The 20,306-nt window shown below is 45.5% G+C and overlaps 1 protein-coding gene across 1 annotated transcript in view; it reads right to left on the minus strand.

The window, feature by feature from the left end:
* The window catches only part of LOC119169861 (uncharacterized), a 127,942-nt gene that overhangs the window by 50,554 nt on the left and 57,082 nt on the right, over positions 1-20,306 (minus strand). Inside the window, exon 3 of the mRNA XM_075886557.1 lies at positions 6,790-6,991. Within this exon, the coding sequence (XP_075742672.1) occupies positions 6,790-6,991 (202 nt within the window). The remainder of the gene's footprint in view (positions 1-6,789; positions 6,992-20,306) is intronic.

Here is a 20,306-nt window from a genome sequence, read left to right on the forward strand (position 1 = left end):
GATGGAGCAAAGACATCGACACCCAGTTTTCGTTTTGGCTACGAGCACGTCAGAGGAAGCGACGTGAGAGGCCATCTGATACGACGGGACGCGCATGCGCTTCGCAGCAAGTGTCTCATCACCAAATAGCGCATTGATGCCTTCGGCCAAGCGATCCTGTGTTCTGCACACTTATGCTCACGCCTGTACATCCTTAGCGCCTGCTTAGCACCTTGCGTACAGAAGTCTCGACCCTGGTATCCTAGATTTCGGCGATTTTGACGGCTGGCAAGCAGGTTAATTGGTGGTCGATCCTTATCCTCAGGTATGTAACTGCTTTGCTCTACGCAATGCACTGGTCACCCAGCATAAGCTCCCCGATGCCCCCCCCCCCCCCCACCCTAGCAGCAGCTCTGGGGTGAACCAGCAGCGCTACCATCCTCATGACGCAAACAGCCACGGCCTCACGTCACATAGTAAACAAAAGTTTGAAGTTAGCGCTCACAGTATCGTCTGTTTTTTTTCCTTTCTTGACCGTATAGTAGCTTCATGGTCAATCTGAGCTGTGCAAAGGCAATATAATTTTATCACGTACCAACTCGCCCAGTCAGCAGTAGTTCTCAATGGCGACACAGTTCGAATGCCTTGCGGAAAAAGGTCACATCATCCAGGGAGCGTTGAAGAGAGCACCTTGTAGCAGTAATGTTCCACCTAGACCCCTTTACTCACAGTGCCACATCGTCTGCATACAAGTGGCACTGCATAGAGTATCGCTTGTTAACGTGTACTGTGGCTGGCAGGCCCGCTAGCACTAGACTGAACGAAAAAATCCATAGCATATTTCTGGAGTAAATGATAATGAGTGAGGCGAAGCGTCATTTCATCGGTCCATCCATCCATCTGTCGGTCCCTGTGCCTAATCATTCTTCAGTAAGTCCGCCAGTCTGTCTGTCCCACGGTCCGTCTATCTGTTCATCCGTCTGTCTGTATGTACGCCTGTATGTCCAACCCAGTCAGTCCAACCGTCTTTCTGTCTGTCCGTCTGCCCATCCATCCACCGATCAGTCAATCCGTTCATCTGTCTATCTGTCCATCCATCCGTCCATTCTTCCATCTGTCAGTCAGGCAGTTCGTTCGTCTGTTCGTTCGTTCGTCTGTATCGATTCTTTCGCGGCGCAGTCTTTCTGCCTGTCCGCAAGACAGTCCGTTTGTCTCCATCTCTGTCTCTGTCTGATCATCCATCCGTCCATTCATTTCAGTGTCTGCCTGTCCATTCGTCCTTCTGGCTCTTCATCCGTCCGTCTATCAGTGAACTATGCAGAGTCGTCAGATATAGAAAAACCACTGACGCCATCTGGTGATATTGTTATGTGCCGCTCACCTAGCTAGAGCACAAAGAAAAAAAGGACTACGTGGTGCCTGCTCTTGCCAGGTCTTCGCGCATGATGGCCTGGATTAGTGACACTGTCGGCATTCCTCGTGAGAATGAGCCTGGAGAGACGAGGGAGTTGCTGCCTTGATCTCTCGGTGCACAAGACGCAAAAAGTTTTCAGTACTGGGTGGCGGCTGAATCTGGACCACTTCGCACGACGACGAGGCGGCAGTGTTAGGGATTTTTGCTTTTTTCGAACCGTCGGCACTCCCTGATAATGTCATACACAAGCAAGTGAAAGGCGTCATCAGCGATGCCTTTGAGAATGTGGCTGACATTGTCACCTACGGGCCTTTGGTTATCAGCAAGCCGGCACAAGGCTGAAACATCATTTATGTAAACCATCTACGGCTCCATTGAGGTTTGAGCCCGGCACGAGAGTTCTTTCTGGGTGGCTCATTGTCGTGCAATGGGCTTTCCGAAAAATCTTTACTTTTTTGTTTGCATACGTCCCAGCTGGTCAGCTCCTCCTCGTGCTGTGGAATTACACACTGGTCGTACCCCTAAGGTAGTAGCTGACATTTACGAGCACCAAGGTCGGTTCCCAGCAATCGGTCTTGCTGGCGGGCTCGTGGTGGGCCAGCCTCTTCTCCACTTGCACGTTATCAGTCCCGTAGAAGAGGGCGTGGTCTCGGGGGTGGGTCGCAACAACGTAACTTGTTGAATTCGGCATAGCGGGGGCTGCAACGACGGCATTGTCTGTCGACATGATCATCTGTCCAAGAAGACGCCCGCTGCAAAATTCTGTATTGCGTGAAGTTAGTACCTCGAACCTACCACCAATGATGTTACAGGGGGGGGGGGTGACAAAAAAAACGGGCGTATTTACAACATTTACAGTCCAGAGTTGTGCGGGTAAAAACAACCAAGATGGCGAGAGCAGGCAGTACCTAGTCCTTCACTTCTTCGTCCTCTAGGTGAGCAGCGCATATACAGAAGGCACATTTCTAAGCACATATGGAGAAAACACCTTGTATTGAACAATTAGTAAACTAGAGGTGGTTACTACTACTACTACTATTACTACCACTACAGTGAACATAACGACCCACACCCCAAAGCGCTTCACCCTAATTGAAGCCTGGGACAGAACACTGCGGAATGTCAGCTGCCACTGGCAGTGTATTGCTGACGCGCCTCCAACTCTAACAAAGAGGTCCGATCTTTTGTATCAGTGCTTGGCAAGCAATCAGGCGAGCTCAGCCATAGCCGATAGAAAAAAATCGGTTATAGAATACATTGAATACAATCTGTTATAAATGTGTTGAATGAATATTGTGTCATAGAATAATTTTTATTATTTAATTGTTTTCTTTTAAAACAAAAACGCCTCACGGCTGATTTGTCTTCCAGAGCGAGACTCACCAACGTTTGCGATAGGTTCTGTTTTTGTGAGTGAAGGAAAGATCTTATTTGGTGGGATTCGCTACCCCACGTTGTACGTTGCGTCCTGACAGAGTTTCTCCATTTCTCTATGTTGCCATGTCATATTACCAGTTTGCATACATCTCAGTATTTGGCCAGCTATATGAAGACCATAAACGAAAACGTTCTTCCCTACTCAGTACGCCGGGAAAAATACTACCAACTTTCTATGCCCGATGTCACATTTCCATCAAATACAGCTTTAGTAGCGTTTTATCGAACCACTTTCGAAAGAAGTAATTCTTCGTGAAGGAATAAGGCTGGGCTTTTGGGAATGTGAGCTGCAATATTAGAATGTTTCTCATTAACTACCACAAAGTTATTTTAAAATTGTTTCTGTTTTTTTATTGCAGTGCCTGTGCTAAGAGAGAGGTGGTCTCAGAGTCCAGCGGGGTTGGGTTATCGCGGTGGCACGAGTAGCGCCACAAGGTGGCAGAGGTCAGGAGAGCACACAGGAAGCGACAGCGAGTCTCTTCGGGGTTCGGTGGCGCTCATGGAAGGAATTCTCTCGGTGGGATCTACGAATAACGCGCTGCGGGTTCGACTCATGGATATTTATCGTGTGTCAGAGGTTGGCGACGCGGCATGGTCATCATTTGTGTTTTGTTCTTTCTGTGTTGTATGGGCAATATGTAAGTAACTGAGATACGTAAGCCATCTTGCTTTCATAACAATAGTAGTACAACATACGGCCATGATCTTGTCATTTTAAAACAGTTATTAAATGTCATACGCTTGTTGGCTGCTCATTCGGCCCATGTGTTCCTAAAGCAAGCCTGTCATCTTCGGATCCCACAGCTTATTAATCCTGGAAAGCAAGGCGGCGTCACGAAAATATTGCTCTTCCATAGCTGAGCTTCGCGGGATCCCTTCAGTGCATGTAACAAGCACTGAGAATTTTATACATAAAGTGCGATCGCCAGGAGGTGGTGTACTTATAGCCGTAGCTGATTATATAGTTTCTAGCCATATAGTAATAGCATCACCTTTAGAATTTGTCTGTGTTTCCCTCCATGTCAACTATCAAAATGTCATATTTTGTGGCCGTTACCGCCCTCCGAGTGCGACGCCAGAGTTTTGCGAGCAACTGCATGATGCTTTGAATGATATTGTCAAAAGGCACCCGCATACACCTGTTTTTATTCTAGGTGATTTTAACTACCCGAAAATAAACTGGTCACTTCCTTCCTGTTCATTAAGCTCACTTTCAGCCGACAGTTTACATTTCGTGGAACTGTGCGAAGACTTTAACCTTACCGAACTCGTAACGCAACCAACAAGAATGGGCCCCAATTCATCAAATGTTCTTGATCTGATTCTCACCACTGTACCTAACCTTGTCCATTCTATTTCATATATCCCAGGAATAAGTGACCATTGTTTCGTGCACTTCAATCTAACAGGTTCTTTAAGGCGTTGGTCAAACAATTGGAAAATAATAAGAGACTACTCACGCGGCGATTATGACTCAATCAACAGTGAACTCGAATCGAATTTTGAGAGCTTTGCTAATGGCTTCTTTGATCGCAGCGTTCAACAAAACTGGAACTTGTTCAAAATGAAAGTTGAATCTTTAATCACGCGATACATTCCCACATACGTTATCAAGGGTCGCCAACGCCCCCCTTGGTTCTCAACTGACTTAAAAAAATTGCGGAATAAAAAGAAACGGTTGTTCCGTCAGGCAAAGCAGACTAATTCGTTAGCCCGTTGGCACGTGTACAAATCTGTCCTTTCCGAATACAGAGCAGCTATCAAGGAAGCCAAGCGCGTTTTTCTTAATAATACCTTTCCCTCAATTCTTGTAACCAACCCTTCTAAATTTTGGAAAACTGTTAAACCTAGGGAAAAGAAAAACATTTCGCTTACGAACTCAGACGGGCAGCCAGTTCGCTGTGAAGAGTGTTGCATTGCATTAAATGATTTTTTTGTTACTTCTTTTTCAAGTTGTTCTGCTTCTGCGTTGCCGCAAATGCCTAGTCGTGATTTTTTACCCATGTATCCTGTTACCGTTGATGCCGTTGGAGTGCAAAATTTAATTCACAAGCTTAAGTTATCCTCTTCTTGTGGCGTAGATGAAATCAACTCAAAGTTTCTAAAAAACACTGCATTGTATTCATCAATTTACTTGTCCTTAATCTTTTCGCAATCTATTCAGACCTCCACTTTGCCGCTTGTCTGGAAGGTGGGGAAGGTGGTCCCTCTGCACAAATCTGGTAACACACAGTCTCCTCTCAATTACAGACCAATTTCCCTAACCAGTGTTCCTTGTAAAATGTTAGAACATATAATTTACTCCAACCTTGTCTCATTCCTAGAATCAAATTCTTTTTTTACTCCCTACCAGCACGGATTCCGAAAAAGTTACTCATGTGAAACCCAACTTCTTTATTTTACTAATGACATAGCATCGGCTTTAGATCGCGGCTCACTTGTGCATTGCATTTTTCTTGACTTTCAAAAAGCTTTCGATAAAGTACCTCACCAATTACTCCTCCTGAAAATTAGTGCCTTAAACATTGACCCGAACATTCTTAAATGAATTGAATGCTTTCTGACTAATCGCACTCAGTTTGTAACAACTAATGTCTATAACTCACCTCTTTCTAAAGTAACATCCGGCGTACCCCAAGGTTCCGTATTAGGCCCTTTACTCTTTCCTATATATATTAATGATCTCCCAGACAGCATTAACTCCGCTATAAGGTTATTTGCAGATGATTGTGTAATTTACCGCGAAATAAACAATGAATATGATAACCAATTTCTACAGTCAGACCTTGACACTGTCTCAACCTGGTGCAATAAATGGCTTATGACTCTCAACTCTAACAAATCTAAATGCATGTCAATAACCCGGCGATCTATTTCTCCCCCCTGTACCTACAGAATTAACGCCGTTCCCCTCCAGCATGTCTCTTCATATAAGTACCTCGGCGTTTACATTACCAACAATCTATCTTGGCACACGCATGTTACCTACATCTGTAATAACGCTAACCGAACGCTAGGATACTTACGCCGCAACTTTTCTCGCGCTCCGCTGTCCCTCAAAATTCTATTATACCGATCACTAATTCGCCCAAAGCTTGAGTACGCGTCCGCTATATGGGATCCCGTGCAGCAAAATTTAATTAACGCGTAAGAATCTGTTCATAACCGCTCAGTTCAGTTCATTTGTTCTAATTATTCCCGTATTGCTAGCATATCAGAAATGAAATCTAACCTTGACCTACCCAATTTAACTGTCCAACGGAAACTGGCGCGACTGCATTTTTTTCATAAGATATTTTTCCACAATCCATCAATGAAGCGAGACCTCATTTCACAACCGTCATACCACTCATCGCGCATTGATCAAAAGCATAAGGTTGCCATTCCGTTTTGCCGCACCAAATTCTTTTCAGCAGCCTTCTTACCGAAAACTGCCGCCGATTGGAACCACCTTCCCTCTTCCGTTGTATCAATAACAGACCCTTTGTTATTCAAGACTGCAATTTCTCAGCAATGCTTGTAACTATACGCAGTTTCCATTATCTATCTTTGTCTTGTATGTGCTTGAATTCTTATACATTTTTAGTTGACTTCTGTTGCCTTCCTGATTTGCGCATCTGATACTTGTTTCTTTATTTTGTCTTTTTTTCTTGTGTGTTATATAAGTGGTACCCACCCCCTCTGTAATGCCCTACGGGCCCTGAGGGTATTCTAATAAATAAATAAATAGGTCATTTTGAAATTCTCAGCGAAAATTTGCAAAGGAACACCACCAAACACGAATCAGCATGTCTCACGAATAACGCATTATAACATCAATATTTAGCATTTGACTGGTATTTTGTTGTTCCTTATGGCTTGGTACATAACTTCTACTCCATGAAGAAATGTGGACTTAAAAGACAATTCGCAATCAAGCTGTTACTGTTGAAAACCTAAAAAACAATCGATTTACGCACCTTCCGTAAGCGAAGTCTTCGCCAGCACAATAGTTGCTCCAGCAAGAATACAGCCATACATGACCAGTAAATTCTGGGCTTCGTTGTTCAGGTGAATGCATATCCGGTCTCCAGGAAGCAATCCATACTTCTGCATGCCTACAGCATAGCGTTCCATTCCAGCCAACAACTGACCTCTTGTAAGGGTAGCGACATCGCTAACCTGTGCGAATTGAACAATAAACACGCATTGTGTTACCCTATGGCTGCTAAACATTGGCCTTGGTTGGATTATTAGTTTTCTTATGCAAACCCTGTCAGAAATTACTGAAAATATTATCTTACGTGCTGCCATGTCAAGCAGGAGCTAACAAGGACACCATCGACGGTACTTTTTGCTCCATCAGCGTTCCCGCTACACACACGCGCCGACGTGGCAGAAATTACAGCACCAACAGCATTGGTCACTCGCACAACTCGTCATATACGCACAATCGCCGATATTACTGCAATAGTAACTGCTTCCGTCATGTCTGGGTGTATTGACATTTCACGCGGTCGTTTGGCTAGTCTGCAAGTCAGCGCACCACTTGTACCCTCGTATCCTCAGTGGCTATCGTCCCTTGCAGTGTGATTTATTGTGGTGTACGTGACCATTACATATAGTAAATACAGCATAAGGATAGACACGGGACAACCATGGCTGGTAATGGGACAGAGATACGAACGAAGACGAGCGCTCACTGTCAACTGCTTTATTGTGAAGAGGAAAAATTTTTAGAAAAAAAAAGAGCAAGCGAAAACGACAACAGCAAGTGATAAAAACGTCCCGTTCCAAAAAGAGGTATCTGTCAAGAGAAATACAAAACCAACTGGCCCGCACCGACACTACGTTTTGACTCGTGACCAGATATCTAGTTATTGCCATTGCTGCTAGCAGATTTAAAGATGGGGTTATGCCAAGCCAGTAGCTTGTTGCGAGCTTTGCATCCGATCCTTCAGGTATCGGCCCTTTTGAAACGATGGCAACGCACCGCCGGCAGTGGCAATTGAAACACCATCTAAGCCTTTTTTCGATAACTTTATTGGAAAGACTTGAAAATGGTGAGCATAAAAACTGTTTTTAGTTTATTTGTAGACATTAAACTTATGCATAGTGCCACCGCGTAGAAATTTTGAAAGTGATGCACTTTTGTGGCAGCGTGGACGAGAAAGCAGCAGTCACGCCACGCTGCTCGTGAAAGGCACGTGGATATGTTAACAAAAATTACAGATAGCTGGCCAAATAGGGTCGACGAGGTGTTGCGCCATATTGAACTACACAAGTGCAGGGACGCAAACCTTTACTTACACCAGCGAAGGTGTCGAAGTGTTCGATGTGAATATCAACTAGCGCTCCACAACTTTTGTGCTCGGGTCCTCGGCATTAGGACTATGCGTAGTACATGCCTTGTTTTCGTATGAACGCTAATGCATGCATATCTTTCACTGCTGTACACGCTAAAATGTTGCTTACGTCGCCTTTATTTTATGTAAGCATCAATTGATTGACTCGCCATAAAACAATTTATTGCTGCAAGTTTGTGGGATCAGCGTTGTCCTTTTGCTCGGCCTGTATGCGGCATCACAACTTATTAAAGCATGCAAGTTATTCATGAGCTTACAGTAAGTAGTTTACTGCCAAGAACAATATAAAAACAACACAAATTGTGAAAGGGGCTGCTGCAGCGAGCGGAGGCAGCAATGACCTAGAAACAGACGACAATGGCGTCGTCTGTAATGCGAGCGTTTAGCCGCCACTTCGAAACGCCCTTGTGCTTTTGAAAACTATTTAATTTTATGCACAGAAATCTTTTTATAAATAATAGTCTTATTTCTCATTATTTTGAAATACGTTTTAGAGCAAAAGATTAAAAATTGTTTTTACTTATGAGATAAATAGTTATATTTCATTCTTTTTAGAACTGCCGACAGAATCCAGATGGCACTGTCATTGTGTCCAATTATTCTCCCCATTGGGTCTCTTGGTTACGCGGAGTTCTAGCGAGACCGGAGCCGAAAAATTGATGCTTATTACCGAGATGTCCACCCGTCTACGCAGACTGGGGCTCCATCCCACCCCGCGTCAACATCAGGCATCCCGTTCTTCTAGACGACGCTTTTTGCCCTACCTCAACTCTGTATTGGCGCTTCACCCCACCTCCCGCCTTGCTCACCAACATCCAGAACACTAACATTGTTTTTTCTGGAGGGAAAGCTGTGTTTGTTGGTCTCCATAATTATCTTTTCTCCGACCGACCACTATGTTGTCAATCAATCTTGAAGATATTCCTGTGCTAGCTCTTGTCGACACGGGTGCGGTCACTTCTCGTTTGCGTAGGGGTTTGCGCTCGTGGCTCCGTGGTGTCAAAACACCGTATGTGGGATTCGCGTTGCGTGGCACAAATAACGTTCAGGTTCACCTCAACCGACAGAGTACTGCCCGCCTTTCCACCAACAGCACACGCCACCACATTGAGATAATTTCGTTACCCATGTGCATTCAGGAACATATGCTCAGAGACGACTTCCTGTACTCTGCTTTCACTGTCACATCATTTAAAGAAAACGTCCTTCCCTACACGGATACAGTGGATGCACCAAGTTCCAGCTTGTCGATCTCCAGTTCGGTCGTCGTTGAAGACTGTGCTGTTTGCTCTGGTCGCGAACACGTGGTAGCGCTCACATCTAGTCTAATAGCCGACGGTCATGCACTACTTCCACCTTCGAAATGCGAAGCGTTTCTTAGCGAATTTTGGTGAGTTTGAGTCTATCTATCTATCTATCTATCTATCTATCTATCTATCTATCTATCTATCTATCTATCTATCTATCTATCTATCTATATATCTATCTATCTATCTATCTATCTATCTATCTATCTATCTATCTATCTATCTATCTATCTATCCCCGCAGGGGCGCCTGTTAAAGCAGGCGTTTGGTGTGTAGCGACACCACGGACCCGAGCTAACGGGGGAGTTTCTACTCCCTCCCACGCCTAGCCGTGCGTGGCTTTGCCGTGTCCGGGGAAAAGGGGATCCTGGGGGTTGAGCTGACGCTGGGTGATTGGACCTTTAAGGCCCCCCGGCAGAGGCAACACACCCCTTTGGCCCCGGCTTCACGTAGACGGCACCCCTGGGCTGACCCACCCAGGGGAAATCGGCAGTCGCCTTTTCCTATCTCTCTCTTCCTACATCTTAGTCTTTTCTCGTCTTTAAATCTATCCTGTCTTCTTCTCTCTTCCATTTACTTCCGATTTTTCCTGGCGGCAAGGGTTAACCTTGTGTAATTACTCAACCTCGAGTAGTTATATTTGGTTATAGTGGCAATGTACGGCTGGCGTCTGCAGCCTTATGGTATTAAATGCTTCAGCGTCCCCTGGTTGGACTCCATGGTGGGTGGTCGCCATTGCTGCCGAAAAAAAGTACACTACTATGGGAACACCTGCATTTCCCCATCTCCTAGATCGTCTTCCGCTTAAGAGGGGACGCACCGATGAAATATTACTTTTCAACCAACCCAGACAATGCTTTCCGAAATTCCATGTAGTGCACAGCGAAAAGCCAACAAAACAAGCCAGAGCCATATCTCCATTTCTTGTTGCTAAATCTCTGACTGAGCTCTTTGGCCAAGGATACAAGGTTACAAAGATGGCTAGCGGAGACCTTCTCCTTGAGCTGCCAGAAAAACACCACTATGAAAAACTTGGCAGTCTCAAAGCATTTGGCAATATCCCAGTATCTGTTTCACCTCATAGATCAATGAACACCTCACGCGGAGTTGTTTCAGAAGCAGACCTTTTTGAAATGTCTGAACAGGAACTGCTTGAAGGGTGGAAAGAGCAAAATGTCACGGATGTGAAACGAATCATCATCAGACGCGACAACAAAGAAATACCTAGCAAACATATAATACTAACTTTTGCATCTAGCACACTGCCTTCATCTATAGACACAGGCTACATCAAACTCTCTGTCCGTCCCTACATTCCCAATCCGAGACGGTGTTATAAATGTCAACAATTTGGTCATGGTTCGCAGAACTGCCGGGGTCAGGAAACTTGTGCAAGATGTGGTGGCCGCGGCCACCCATTTGATAACTGTGTTACCACGCCCCACTGCGTGAATTGTGACGGGGAACACACCGCGTATTCGCGTTCGTGTCCTAACTGGAAGAAAGAAAAAGAAATCATCACTCTTAAAGTCAAAGAAAACATCACATTCAAAGAAGCAAGACGAAGAGTGTCGCCATTTTACGGCGCAACATATGCTGATGCGGCGCGTCAGGGGGCAACGCCGCACCAGCTCTCGCCACCCCTTCGGCCTGCGCAGAGCGAGCCGTCGGCTGTGGCACCTGCCCCCAAGGCGGCTGTAGCCCAGGCTACACCGCCTACTCCCAAACAGAGACCGGAGACTCCAGAGTCTTCGGGTCTCAAGGCCTCCCCTCACCAGGCGAGGCCCGAAATTCGAACTAACAGCCCGCATGTGCGGGCATCCAGTGTCTCCGAGGAGGCAATGGATACATCGGCACCCTTGGTGCCGAAAGAGCGGCGTGGCTCCTTGGAGCGCGCCAAGAAAACAAAAAAGCAAATAACAGGGCCTGGTGATGGCCCTGTTAAGTGAACTCAAACTCCCTGTCTAAGCAGCCACTCGATTTTCGTACACACAGCACTATTTCACATTCACCATGAACACTCAAATTATACAATGGAACGTCAGAGGCCTTCTCAGAAACCTTGACGACATTCAAGAACTCTTACATGAACACTCGCTAAAAGCGCTGTGTGTACAAGAAACACACCTTAATTTAAAACACACAAATTTTCTTCGTAAATATGTTATTTTCCGAAAAGACCGCGTTGATGCTATGACATCATCCGGAGGTGTTGCCATCATAGTGAATCAAGGAATAGCATGCATACACTTACAACTCCAAACACCCCTTGAGGCAGTGGCTGTTCGAGCGGTTCTTTTTGATAAACTGATCACAATCTGCAGTATTTACATTCCTCCTAGTTATCAGCTCCAAAAACGCGATTTACACTCTCTAATTGATGAACTTCCGGAGCCTTATGTTCTCCTTGGAGACTTTAATGCGCATAGCAGGTTATGGGGTGACTCTCGGTATGACGCGCGAGGTCGACTGATCGAACAGTTCCTTATCTCGTCGAGCGCGTGTCTCCTAAATCGAAAAGAACCAACCTATTATAACCTCGCTAATAACACCTACTCCTCCGTAGACCTAAGCATAGTATCTCCATCTCTTGTGCCTCTACTCCAGTGGAAAGTCGTCAGTAATCTGTACAGAAGTGACCACTTCCCCGTAGTTTTGAGCACAACGACAGTAACTGGGTGTCCACCACGTGTTCCCAAGTGGCTCATAAACAGAGCCGACTGGGAACAGTTTCATACTATCGCTTGTCTAGGTTGGAATGACATCTGTGCTTTGAACATTGATGTTGCTGTGAACTACTTCACAACGTTTTTGATTGATGCTGCAACAAAATGCATCCCACAAACAAATGGACACCTTGGAAAACGATGTGTGCCATGGTGGAATTCTGAATGCCGAAACGCGCGCAAACAGCAAAACAGAGCTTGGAGGCTGCTTCGGAACTCACCGACAGCCGAAAATCTTGAAACCTTCAAGAAAATAAAGTCTCAAGGCAGGAGAACGCGTCGGCAGGCCAGAAGAGAAAGCTGGCAGAAGTTTTTATCAGGGGTTAATTCATACACACAGGAGGCTAAAGTCTGGAACATGGTCGGTAGGATAGCAGGAAAACAAGTATACACACTTCCACTCGTAAACACTCAGGGTGATACCTTGGAAGATCAGGCAAACTTCCTCGGTGCACACTTCGAACAGGTATCCAGCTCGTCCCACTATACTGACACTTTCCAAAAATACAGAACAAGAATAGAAAAGCAGAAACTCGAACACAAATCCACTAGATACGAGGCATATAACCAAGCTTTCAATCTAGCTGAGCTCCAAACATCTCTAAACTCCTGCAGTACTTCTGCCCCAGGTTCTGACCGTGTGATGTATGAAATGTTAAAAAACCTACCAAACGAAACCCGAAAAACCTTACTTTGTTTGTACAATGCTATTTGGTCTTCTGGCACTATTCCTACCTCCTGGAAAGAGGCTATTGTTATTCCCATTTTGAAAGAGGGCAAGGACCCTTCTTTACCCTCGAGTTATAGGCCTATAGCACTTACAAGCTGCTTGTGCAAAGTCTTCGAAAAAATGATAAACTGCCGACTTGTACATTTTCTTGAAACAAATAATTTGCTCGACCCATTTCAGTGCGGGTTTTGAGAAAGTAGATCCACCACAGACAACCTTATTCGTATCGAGGCACAGATCAGAGACGCGTTCGTCCATAAACAATATTTCCTCTCTGTGTTCTTCGATATCGTAAAGGCTTATGATACTACATGGCGTTACGGAATTCTAAGAGACCTGTCCCACCTTGGTGTGCGCGGAAGAATGTTTCATATAATCGAAAGTTACCTGTCAAACCGGACATTCCGTGTCCGTCTGGGCATTGTGCTCTCCCAAACATTTGTCCAGGAAACAGGCGTGCCACAAGGTGGTGTGCTTAGTTGCACACTTTTTATTATTAAAATGAATTCTTTGCACTTGTCCATTCCCCGCAATATGTTCTATTTTACATATGTCGACGACGTTCAGCTTGGCTTCAAGTCATGCAACTTGGCCATGTGTGAGCGACAGGTTCAGTTAGGTTTAAACAAGGTCTCCAAATGGGCAGAGGAAAACGGATTCCGACTGAACCCACTAAAGAGCACGTGTGTCTTGTTCTCCCGAAAGAGAGGCATGCACTCAGAACCTGACATTGAAATGAACGGTCAAAGTCTGTCTGTCAATGTGGAGCATAAATTCTTAGGATTAATCTTCGACAACCAGTTGACCTTCGTACCGCACATCAAGTATCTAAAAACAAAATGTTTAAAAGCCATGAATGTTTTAAAAGTGTTGTCACGTACTACGTGGGGTAGTGACAGGCAATGTCTCATGAATCTGTATCGAAGCCTCATTCGCACCCGCTTAGATTATGGGGCCATTGTTTATCAGTCTGCAACACAAAGTGCTTTGAAGATGCTGGACCCCGTGCACCATTTGGGCATCCGCCTTTCTACGGGTGCTTTTCGCACCAGCCCCGTAGAAAGCCTTTATGTTGAGTCGAATGAGTGGTCGCTTGATCTGCAGAGAACTTACAATCCCTTTGTTTATTTCCTTAAGGTGAAAGCAGACAAGAAGCACCCCTCATACTCTGCTAATATTGATTTGTCTAGCTCCATTCTGTTTCAAAACAGGCCTTCGATGAGGCAGCCCTTCTCAATTCACCTGAAAAGTCTAGCTGAGGAAACTGGAGTCTCACTTGAACATAGTTTAATGGCTCCTGTAGCATATCTGCCACCGTGGCAGTGGCAGACTATAGACTGTGATGTGTCCTTTCTTGAAGTTACAAAACATGCGCCTATTGCCCATATCCGAACATACTTCCTGGAACTTCAACACAAATACACACGTCCTGAGTTCTTTACAGATGCCTCCAAGTCTAACTCCTCTGTGTCCTACGCTGCTGTCGGCCCATCCTTTTCGGATGCTGGCCCTCTACATCCAGGCACAAGTATCTTCACAGCGGAAGCCTACGCGATACTTGTGGCGGCTAAACACATCAAGCAATTACAAATACAACAAGCAGTAATTTATACAGACTCCCTCAGTGTAGTAACGGCTCTGCACACTCTTAAAAAACACAAAAACCCAGTCCTTGTCTCACTTTACTCCATTTTATGCACACTATACACACTCAAACAACATGTTGTAGTGTGCTGGGTGCCAGGGCACCGTGAGATTCAAGGCAACGTGAGGGCGGATCAGCTTGCTGCATCCGTCCATAAAAGCACTGCCCCTACACCCATATCAATCCCGGCCGTTGATCTTAAGCCGTCCCTCAAACGAAACCTCAGAGTATACTGGCAGAGCAAGTGGGATACACACACACAAAACAAACTACACGTTATTAAGCCACACCTTGGTCATTGGCTGCCTGTATCGAAATCGCGTCATACACAGGTAATACTAACGAGACTCAGGATAGGACACACATACACGACACACACACACCTTCTGTCCGGTGGCGATCCACCATTGTGTAACAGATGTGGTGAAGTATTGACAGTCCTTCACATTTTAATTGAGTGCAAACAATTGGACACTGTAAGAAAACAACACTTTCCATTACCCTACCGACAACATATACCTTTGCACCCTGCAATGTTCGTCGGTAGGGAACCGCTTTTTAGTCACAAATCATTGTTAGCGTTTTTTAAAGAAATTCATAGTTTTCACATCATATACCCGGGCATCCCGTAGCATGACCTCTCCAGAGAGGTTTTTGCTGCGGTGGCTACACAAGAAAGCACTTGCCTCACGGCCCTTGGACGCAAGGTTATGAACGTCTGAGGCACTTGTGCTAATGCCATACATATCCACCATCGTCTTTTATTATCACCAACTTTTGTCATCTATTCACACCGCACACACCTTTCACGACATGGTCATGATTTTATTACTTGTATGTTTTTACCCGCCTTACCGCGAGGAATTTTATGGCCCTTATACAGCCGCTTATCACAATCATTGTCCATGTTTTTGGTAAGATGAACTGGCGCTCTTTGGCCGTGAAATGGCCCTTGCGCCATAAAACATCAAACATCATCATCATCATCTATCTATCTATCTATCTATCTATCTATCTATCTATCTATCTATCTATCTATCTATCTTCTATCTATCTATCTATCTATCTAGTGCCGTCCGCAAGTGAACGTACATAGGCCCTACTCTTTCGTTGGCCTTGAGGCGCAGTTTCTTGAAAATCAAGGACCTGGCAGGCTTGTTTCTTTATTTCAAGCTCGCTTAATAATAGTAGGAAGCTCATCAAAACGAAATGCAGTCAAAACATGCTTAATTTATTTTGGCGTGCTGCACCTGGTAACGTAAGTGCAAACGAGCATTTCACGACATCTAGTTCGAGGCAAGCACTAAACTAAGTGCATACAAGAACAATCTGGTCAATCAGTGGTACAAAGCCCGCTTTATCCGGCAGGAATGGCCCTGGAGATTTTCGCTTTGCAGTTGCACTTTTGCTTGCAATTGCGTGCTGTGCATTGAAGAGTTTATTACACATGCATGCTCGAATGATCTGCTGATGGTTGTCTTCCTTGTGTATAAACTGCAAATGAAGATACACGAGTGTCCACTTTCTCAGTGTACAACGAAAGGCAAAACCGATCCTTCGAGATAGCTCAGGTAATGCTGGCGACCAATGGCAAAAAACAAAAAAAATCCTGTTTGTGGTCGCGATCATTTCGCGATTTACCTGTATGACGCACTTGTTCGCATTTCCTAGTTGAAGCCGGCACTTAGAGCTTTCAAAGCCCTATTGTGGGTAACGATGTGTAGTGGCGATAACTTCAGTGGTCGCAAAGTGTGTGATGTTTATCGCGGCCGGGCACCACCTGCCTACTGTTGCACGGCGCGCACCGCAGTCAGAGGGTATGCTATGCTTCATATTCAAGGATACCATGGTTCTCCAGCAAGGCTACCCAATACAATATAGGGAGTCGTAAATTATCACTCTTACTCAAACAAACGGCTGAAGAAAACGCGAGAATTAGCATACCCAACACATTCGCAACGGCCTGTTTTTAGCACTCTCACCATTCTGCTTTGCGAAAGCTGCGGAAAATCAGTGAAACTGAAGTCATGTACATCCGTGACGATTCCCAACACAACAGTAGCGCAAACTGGGGTCTTTTTAGTAGAGCGCGAAGTTATTGCGTGTGCTCTCGTTTTCGCTGTCGTTCAGGCGAGTGAACCACCAAGCCCTTCTCGGTGGTTCGGGGACGCGCTGACCAGCGGAAAGTAATTCATAGCTCTTTTTCTGAGTGGTCAAGGCAAAAGTACATCTAATATTCAGATCATTCGTTGTTTCGTACACTCTAGGTGCCCCTGGTTGCACAGCAAACTGTGCAAAGGCGTCGGGCTTCCCACTACTCAAAACTGTGTCGACAAGTGGCGCTGCGGGTTCGCGAAACTCCCAAGTCTGACGTCTATATATTTGCAGGCGCGCGCTGCGTTGATTTGACGCATGCGCGTTTCAGTGCGTCCGGCGTCTCACCGTTACAAAAAGATGTAGGGGCAGTGTTATCTGGGCAACGCTTTGCGTGCCAGTTGCCGTTGAACTGCGCAGACGGACGCTGGTCATGCTGGTCGCGCCTGACTTCAAACTATAGAGTGCGCATGTTTTGCTAATTTATAGCGTCGCTGTGCTTAGCGTGCGCGCGCATCAACGCTACATGGGAGTATATTGGGCCCTCCATGATGCACTTGCGGCCGTTTCACCAGCTTCAGATATACCAAATGTTTATGTTACGTGACGTCGATGGATGACGAAATATATGACTGATGCAAACATGATAATCCTTAGGCGTGACATGTGAGAACATAAAAACATACCACGCTCATAGCGTGATGGCGGCCGTTTTGCAAACCCCTGATATAATAAATTAGGTATCACGTTACGTGAGTAAATCATAAAGGCTAACGACACATCCAAACAAAATAAACATGACACGGAAGTCATGTATGGCATTATTTACCTCCACCTTGTAACGTTGTGCTGATTTTAAAGTGACATATCAATCTTTTCCATTCGTGCTTTGCATATCATCAATTCCCACTGTACGTGAGATCTGCCGATTTTTTTTCCTGCACTTCGCGTCGAATTCACGTCGCCTTTTGTTTCCTAGGATTTTTCTGTGGCCACACTTTTCTGCTCGTTTGAAACACAACTGCTGAATTCATATTGCTGCCCAAAGGAATCAATGTGGCGGGGATAGACGCCTCTCAAATCACCTTCATTCCAGCATTCCGCCCATCTTTGGTACCATGCAGTACCAGCTTGTGGTTCGAGTTCTTTCTCTTTTCGTGCTGTGATTGTCTGAAACCTAAAGAATTAACCATTTGAAGTGCTATTGTCACATTTGGCCAAAAACGAAGCCGGCTTCAATAGCTGTGCCATATCAGTTTCACATTCGTAAACCAATTTGAAACTGATGGTTTTTGCATAATACACCTTAGATCATATTGGGGTTCGCAGTCAGAAATGAAAGTCATTAAAAAACACCAGGGCTGCGCGGAAAGCGCAGCACAGTCAAAGCGAAAGCTAGAAGAGTGGCCTCTCAAAGCCTGTTTTAAACACGTATTGTGTAACTGCTGCAGCAACACTTGCTTGATACCCAATACGGCATTAATAATAAAACTTTCTGGATAGTAGGCCGGCATTCGTTGTGATAGTTTTCGTTATTTTTCTAAGAAGTGCGGTATCTGCTATCCACTTGCAAAAAATTTTGTGCCAATTGCTCATGCAGTGGCTCACGACGATGAGGAATTATGCGTGAAGTGGGTATGCGTCAGAGTTACCAAAAACAAGCTTCTGTAATGGGTTAGGGAATCGGACGACCCACTCGTTACGATATTTGCAACGTGCGATGGCTGATTGTGCTTTCGCTCTTTCAAAACGCTTTAAAAGTCGTATTAACGCAAATGCTTTCACGACATCAAGCCGGACTAAGGCAAGCTTGCCACCAAGTCCCAATCACCAGCATGGCTCAGTGGTAGAATACTTGACTGGCTTCCAGCGCACCCGAGTTCGAGCCCAAATGTGCCATTTGTACAAAGTTTTTTTTTCGCAATTCGTGCGACAGTGGCTATGGACACTGGCGGCGGCGGCGGCGGTGGATAACTACGGCGCTGCTCAAGACTCGTTTTGTGATTCTAGTGATTTCATAACAGCTTTCTCTGTAAAAAAGTTCACCACCTTTACACGAGATGTGATGCAGCCGTATTCTAGTTCTTCAACTTTCCCGGTAGCTTAAGCAAGAAAAAAAAGCGGCTCTGTTCGTTTCAGCGTTGACTATCAAGGGCTAAATAGGATTAAATGAAAGGAAGTTTATTCAATTCCTCGAAATATTGACGCTTTCGAAATACTCTCAGGGCCGAGGTTTTTCGAGCCTTGATGCACAATCAAGCTACTGGGAAATCCTCATAACTGACCTTGACCAAAAAAAAGCGCGTTTGCGGCGCCAGACGTGCTTTAAGAACTTGGTTTAATGCCACTTTGCCTAAGCAACACTGTGGTCACATTGTAGGGCACGATCAGTAATGTTATACGTAGCCTAACATGGAAGCCCTGCTGCTGTTACTTTGATGGCATCGTTGTTTAGTTTTTCATCATACTTTACCCAACATCTCCAAAGATTTGACGTAGTAAATACAAAATATGAACACAGATCAATACAAAAAGTGAACATTCACCAGCAAAAGATTCGAAGTTCTCCGTCACGTCGTTTGGAAAGACGGCATTCTACTACACCCGGAAAAGAATGTAGCTGTGATAGATTTCGCTCGGCCACCCAACTAAAAGATGCTGCTCAGGGCTCGCGTCGGACTTATATCGCTTTAAACGCAACTTTGCTACTATGGCGGTTTCTCTAACAAGAGTATAAGCCTGTAAAGGAACAAGAGACGAGATGGTGGCGATGATCCCCTGCCAAGGTCTCGGATAGGATTCGGGACGCAGGCGTCCAGCCATGTCCCGAAGCTACGCCATTCTGAAATTCTTCGTGGCTCACACCACACGTTCCATTTGGCTCGCATCTTTTTCAGCACCGCCAGCTGGCCAACTCTTGCGTGGCGCTACATAGGCTCTCCCCCTAGCGCTTTGCACGATGGAAAACTTATTTACAAAAGAAAAAGAGCGATAAATACTATATACATGAGCGGAAATGCGTAAGGTGTCTTTTGGGAAGTGCAGGTTGTCAACGTGGATTGGCCGCCGGTAAAGAGTGGGTCTCTGCGGGTGAGTCAGGGAGAATCGAAATGGGCAAGGGTCTCGACGAAGGAATACGGTTGGTTGTAGCGAGTGAAACTAGCAAGTTGCAAATAAGAACCGGGCCGTGAAGTTCCACAGTGCAGCACAACAAAAGTTCCACCAAGACGGGCTGTTGCGATAGTGGTGGTTCTTGTGTGCACTTGGGGAAGGAGACGCAGGTGCCGTGCTGATGGTGCCCGTAACTTCTCTGAAGTAGGCATATAAATGTTGCGGCTGTTGTCTTGTCTACCGCGACTAGTCGTGATGTGATGATGAGTTGTGTTGAAAGGACTGAAAGGCGTTTCTGCTGTAGTTTAAGAATTACAGACCGAGAATAGCGCATGAGCGAGGCGGCTGGAGGACTGTCTGCCTGCATGCTCAGGAGGGCGTATGCGGCCTGCTCTAAGTGTTGGTGGCCGTGCAGGTAGTCCTCGGGATTTTCCCACATCGGCGCCGCATCTCGCACGGACGTCCGTAGTTGATTGGTGACGCAAACGTCTGCTGTGGAACACTTTGAGGACGTAGTT

Source organism: Rhipicephalus microplus, chromosome 2 (genome assembly GCF_043290135.1).
Source record: "Rhipicephalus microplus isolate Deutch F79 chromosome 2, USDA_Rmic, whole genome shotgun sequence".
Lineage (NCBI taxonomy): Eukaryota > Metazoa > Arthropoda > Arachnida > Ixodida > Ixodidae > Rhipicephalus > Rhipicephalus microplus.